Source organism: Artemia sp. Qi Xiang Cuo, chromosome 20 (genome assembly GCF_049724085.1).
Source record: "Artemia sp. Qi Xiang Cuo chromosome 20, ASM4972408v1, whole genome shotgun sequence".
Classification (NCBI taxonomy): Eukaryota; Metazoa; Arthropoda; class Branchiopoda; order Anostraca; family Artemiidae; genus Artemia; species Artemia sp. Qi Xiang Cuo.
In genome coordinates this window covers 14,451,656-14,457,913 of record NC_142813.1, presented here as the reverse complement: position 1 = coordinate 14,457,913, position 6,258 = coordinate 14,451,656, and the positions used below count along the sequence as shown (strand labels likewise).

Sequence of the window (6,258 nt, the reverse complement as noted above, 5' to 3'; positions counted from 1 at the left end):
CCGCCTGCTGTTAAATAGAAGAAGAAGAAGACCTAAAGAAGAATTTTTAAAATCACAACAACAACAGCAACCGTACAAGAAAATCAAAATATATTTTCTTGATTATTATCGCTTCTAACCAGTAGTTGTACCTAACATCTCCTGCTCAAGTTATCCTCAGGGTTATACTGTGGTGTTTATCCTTCCCATAGTATAGTGCAGACGTTTTGATATAATCTATTTTCCCTTCTTATTTTAGTCTTATATTTGTGTTTAAAGATTTTTCCAATGGGCAATGTTCAGAAGTCCTCCAAAAAAAACGTCCCCCCAGATCCCAAATCAAATTCCATAGTGAAAGATACCCATCCTGGCTGGTCAAGCACATTATCTGAAAGTTCTGATGATGGCTCCGATTCGGAGAGTAGGACAATGATAACTGTTGGTCCTAATGCAACCATAAATGATGATAATGGGTTTCAAGAGGTCCTCTCTAGAAGCTCTAAAAACAGGAAAAAATCTCCCCAATTAAAAGCATTTCCCCTCTCCCTGCCCAAGATCCTCCCTCCAAAAACTTACGAATTTACCTTAAAATTACTCCCACTACCCCCTTTGAAATAAAAATGATCACTGCAATAAGAGTTGCAATTTTTAAATTTCTAAAATAAATGTTATCTCTTAACATTAACCGTGATGGATCTCTGCTTATAGCTGTAGAAGATCAGAAATCAGCAGATACAATAATTAACCTTAAATCCCTTCTGAATATCCCAATTATTGCATCTAATTGGAACCCAAAACAATCACCAACAAAAATTGTAGTTTACAAAGTTCCCCCAGAGATATCTACTCAGGAGTTAAAAGAAGGCCTCTCAGATAGGACTGGAAACACAATCCCAGTTGAGGATGTTACCCAACTTGGAAAACCTAACTCTACTGGCCTAAAAACTAGTAGATCCTTCTTATTCACACTAAAGGATAAAATTGATATCCCAGAAAAATTATTCCTATTTGGGCAAATCAAACCACACAAGGAATACAAACCTAAGCCTATTCAGTGTCAGAAGTGTTTCAAACTGGGACACACGACAAACAAATGCAATGAAATTCTCCAAGAGTGTAGTAATTGTAAATCTTTCCATCCTAAAGATCTGACAACTTGCAAAAACACCCAGCCTACATGCATCAATTGCAAAGGTCCTCATGAATCTACAAATAAATCATTATGCCCTGCATACAAGAAAAGAGCTCTAACACTCCAAATATCAACAGAGAAGGCCATCCCATACCCCTTTGCAGCAATGGAAGCAAATGCTGCCCACCAATACCAAATAAAGCCTGTAATGAAACCAACCAAAACCCCCAAGTCAACTGCCCCAAATGCATCAAGCACCCCATATAAAACAATATCTTCTAAGCCCCCTAGCTCAAATCCCTATCAGAAGGAATCACCAAGCCAGCAAGCCTTGTTTTCCAGTGAGATGAGGCCAGCCTGGCCCTCCCTCCCAAGAAGAAACAAACCAGAAACACTACCTGGAATCAATACCTTAACCAACAAACAGGATGCACTACCAAAAATGCAATCCCCAAATATATGCTTATTCATTCTAAACTGTAACGCAGTTCAGGCCATGAACATACATCAACTACAGAAAACAAAAATTATTGCAGAATTGGCAAAAATCTACATCCCAGATGATATGCTCATTCAAGCAAAAAAAGATCTTGCTTTACTTTTAACAAAGATGAACATTGATACAAAGTCATATGAAGAATAAATCAACAACACAACATTTATCAATACTCCAATGGAATGTAAGATCACTCACAGAAAATAAGCTAAATGAACTAATATCATTTATGAATAATAATTCCATTAATATTGCTTGCCTCCAGGAAACTCATTTAACCCAAAATCAACAAATTAATTCTCTGGGATACACTATCCTGAGAAAGGATAGATCTTCAGAGAGAAAAGGAGGTGGTGTAGCTTTATTAGTTAATAATAATATAAAATTTTGTGGCATCAATTTTCCAGATTTTGAAAATGATGTTGATGTAATTGGTATAAGTATTTGGCTGAATAATTTAAAAACCTACATAATAAGCTTTTATAACCCTAATGGCCAAACTTCAGATGCCAAGGATTTCTTTAATTATATAAATAATTCTAATATGATAAAAAACATCATTATTTGTGGTGATTTCAATGCCCACAGCCTTTTGTGGGGGAATAAACCAGCAAATAAAGCTGGTAAATTTATTGAGCATATGATTTCAAATAATAAAATGAATTAGCTGTTGCCACCCCTCCAAACCTAAATACATATTTTAACCCCCAAAAGTGCCAAACCCTCCACAATTGGACCTACAAATTGTGTCTTTAAATTTTTTGAACAAAATTTACATAAATAAAATTGATAGTCTATGTACAGACCACTTTGCTATAGTTTGCTCCCTAAATGAACCTGCTGAAACTTTATCTCATACATCCAAATATATCAACACTAAAGCAAATTGGTCTATTTTCCAAAATAAGCTAAATGATGAAATTACAAGTTTCACCCAAAGTTCATGCATTTATAACACAACAGTTGACACACATGCTGAAGCGTTGACATCTTTACTAATAAATACAGCTAATCATGCTATACCCAGGACAACACCTAAGAAAAAATTCCCTAAACAAATTCCTAAAGCATGGTGGACAAATGAGTGCCTAAATAAATGGAGGATAAAAAAGGCAGCTAGGACAGAATTCATAAAAAAACCAACACCTACTACATATTTAAAAAAATTACAAGCAGAATCTAATCTAAAAAGGACTATAATAGATGCTAAATATAAATACTGGAATAATTTTGCAAATAATCTCTCCAGAGAAACAAATGAGCCAATTATACATAAAGTCATAAGCCACATATGTGGGAAAAAGACTTCTACCAACCCACTCCTGTATGAACTTATACATAATAATACCCATTATGACAATGATAATGGAAAGGCTAACCTATTTGCAACTCTTTTTGTTAATAAACTAACATCAAATAATCAAAGCAAACTATCCACAATTCCTATGAACCCAAGTTACCAACCACGCCCAGGATCCGAGTACATAACTAATCCATTTTCAATCCAGGAATTGGATAATGCAATACATCATATTAGGTCCAAAACTAGCAGTAGCTATGACAATATACACCCTACATGGATAAAGAATCTCATACCTTCATACAAACAAGAACTGCTAAATTGTTATAATCACGCTTGGGCATCTTCTAGGTTCCCCAATATATGGAAATGTTCGTCCCTCCTACCAATCCTAAAGAAAAATAAACCAAAAGATAGACCTGAGTCTTATAGGCCCATAATGATTAAAACTGTGATGGGGAAAATAATGGAGAAAATGATTTATCACAGACTCCTCTGGTTTGTTGAGAAAAATAACATGATCCCACACAGTCAAACTGGATTCAGGAAATACCACTCCTCAACAGATGCTTTCATTTTGCTAACAAATGCAATAAATGAATCTTTCTCAAAAAATAATATCCTAGTGGCAGCTTTCCTAGATTTTGAAGGAGCTTATGACAATGTGAACCACCAAATCCTTTTAAATAAACTTGCAAACCTTGGAGTACCCCCTAAGCTAGTATCCTTTATTAAATCCTTCATAGAAGTGCGAAGTTTCATTGTTTGTGTTGGTTCAGCCTCTTCACCCCAAAAGACAATATCCAAAGGCCTACCTCAGGGAGAAGTCCTCAGTTGCCTCCTATTTGCCCTATATCTCTCGGACATGAACCCACCCCACACGAATCTACAATATGCTGATGATCTGGTGCTATGGTCATCTGGCAACACCTTTCAGATAGCACAGTCAAATCTGCAAAAAGTCACTTTTCCAGTTTGAAAAATTCTCTCAACATTCAGATTTACCCATTGTACCCACCAAGTAAAAAATAATCCAATTTCACTGGAAGCGAAACCATGTTAATGCAAAACTAACTCTAAATAAAACAACTAGTCCAGAAGATAATAATATTAATTACCTAGGTCTCATGCTTGACCAATAACTTAATTTCCACCTCCACATTTCAAACACAATAAAAAAATGCTATAGAAAAGCAAATATACTAAAAAGACTTCTTTCCACACCCTGGGGTTGTAAGCAGAAAAACTTACTCCAGTTTTATAAATCACATATAAGACCCCATATTGACTATGGGCTCATTGTCTATGGTGCATGTGCAAAGACCCAGATGCAAAAAATTGAAACAACACAAAATGATACAATACGTCTCATATTTGGTCTTAGGAAACCCACAAGCACCAAGTTTCTGCTTATGGAGAGTGGATTAACAACAATAAGGGAGAGACGTAGCTTTCTCTTGATAAAACATCTTACAAAAATTGAATCAAATATCTCACACACATTACATAATTGGTTAAGAAATCCAGCCATGTATAGAAGTATTGCAGATGAGTATGCCAATATTCAAAAGAAGTTCCCTGTACCGGCAAAGTCTATTGCACCTACTTTCCCCCAATCCCCTCCATGGAATTGGTCATTTCCCATAATAAATACTGAATTTTCAAAATTGAATAAAGATTTAACCCCCATTGCTTTTGTCCAGAAAAAATTTGCAGAACTTAATACAATTACTTATAAAAATCACTTCCAAATATTTGTTGATGGGTCAAAAATGGATGAGAAGGTTGCAAGTGGTGTTTTCCTTCCTCACCTGAAAATTACAATGGGAGAGAGATTATTTAATAATTTATCTATAATGTCTGCTGAGTTAAATGCCATAATCATGGCATTAGAACACCTTAAGCAAAACCAACCTTTGATTGAAAATTCGAATAATATTATCATCTATTCCGACTCTTTATCAAGCCTTGAGTTGCTGGCCTCAGCTCCTCAATATAAGTTTGACATTGACACTTATCATTGTCTCAGTATTATTGATAATCTTGCTTCAAGCGGCATAAAAACTTACTTTCAGTACATTCCTAGCCACTCTGGCATAAGTGGTAATCATCAGGTTGATGAAATAGCAAAAAATGCTATAAATATTTACCAGCAAAGTGGGAGACCAATCCCAATTAGAGATATTTACCGATGGAGGCTATCAGATATTAATTTTAATAAGATTAATCCTATCCTTTCCCCCTTTCCCAATAAGTATCTTTCCAAAATTTATCATAGAATTCGTTCTGGAACAAATGAACTAAATTTCCTTGCATTCTCATATAAGCTTTCTAATTCAAGTGGTTCATTTCCCCTGTCCCCTCTTTGCAGGCATTGTAATATGAATAATGAAACAATTGACTATTGCCTATTTGAATGTAATATGCTGACGTCTGCACAACATACCTTGCTTTGTAAACTGTTAAAATGCTTTAAACACCACAAAATCCCGCTATCAGCCAAGAGCCTAGCCAACTATACCTGCACACAGATCATAGAAATCGACATCTATCATCTTATATTTGAACTCCTAGAGTCGAAATATCTGCTGAAAGATATCTGAATATATCTAATAAATATGAGGCAATCAAGTCAGTAGCTCTGTAGCCCTCAGAGTGAAGCAAAAGGAAAAGGGCTAAATAGTTTTACGTAAAAGCCCGCTTGCTGTTAAATAGAAGAAGAAGAAGTCCCAACGCAGGCTAATCATGACAAATTCAAACAAATACAAAACAAAGTCCGCTACCTTACAAGAGAAGTTACTAGCAAGTATGAGGAGTTTCGATGCTTCAGCATCGAAAACAAATCCGAAGAAATTTTGGAAGTATGCCTCCACTCAAAGGCCTGGAAGACATTCAGTAACCGAACTCTCAGTCAATGGGAATACCATTAGCAACCCTGGCAATATAGCTGAAGCTCTGAACCAGCAGTTCAAGTCAGTTTTTACACCTCCAGATAATGACCACTTGCCACAAATTCCGGAATATGATATTCAGAAACCGATGCAAATTATTACTGTCGGCACTTTGGATGTTGAATCACAACTCAAAAGATTGAACCCAAATAAGTCAGTTGGCCCTGATGGAGTACACCCTCGAACTTTGAAAGAGGCTCATGCGGAGCGTGCCCTCCCCCTAGCAAAACTGTTCCAGAAGTCTCTTGACACGAAACAAGTCCCTCAAGATTGGAGAAATGCGGATGTTACACCTGTTCACAAGGGTGGAATCAGGAACTGTGCTGCCATTACCGACCAATTAGCATCACCTCGACAGTCAGTAAAATTCTCGAAGGAATTGCGAACACCGCTGTTATGA

General features: G+C 36.2%; 1 protein-coding gene across 1 annotated transcript; it reads left to right on the top strand.

The window, feature by feature from the left end:
- The first annotated feature begins 5,715 nt into the window (after positions 1 to 5,715).
- LOC148939898 (uncharacterized) lies at positions 5,716 to 6,258 on the top strand. Its single transcript, XM_089106026.1, has one exon. It carries the CDS (start codon positions 5,716 to 5,718, stop codon positions 6,256 to 6,258), a length of 543 nt encoding a protein of 180 aa, XP_088962152.1.

Excerpts from the sequence above, each read along its gene's own strand:
- LOC148939898 (XM_089106026.1), top strand. The coding sequence starts at position 5,716 with ATGAGGAGTTTCGATGCTTCAGCATCGAAAACAAATCCGAAGAAATTT.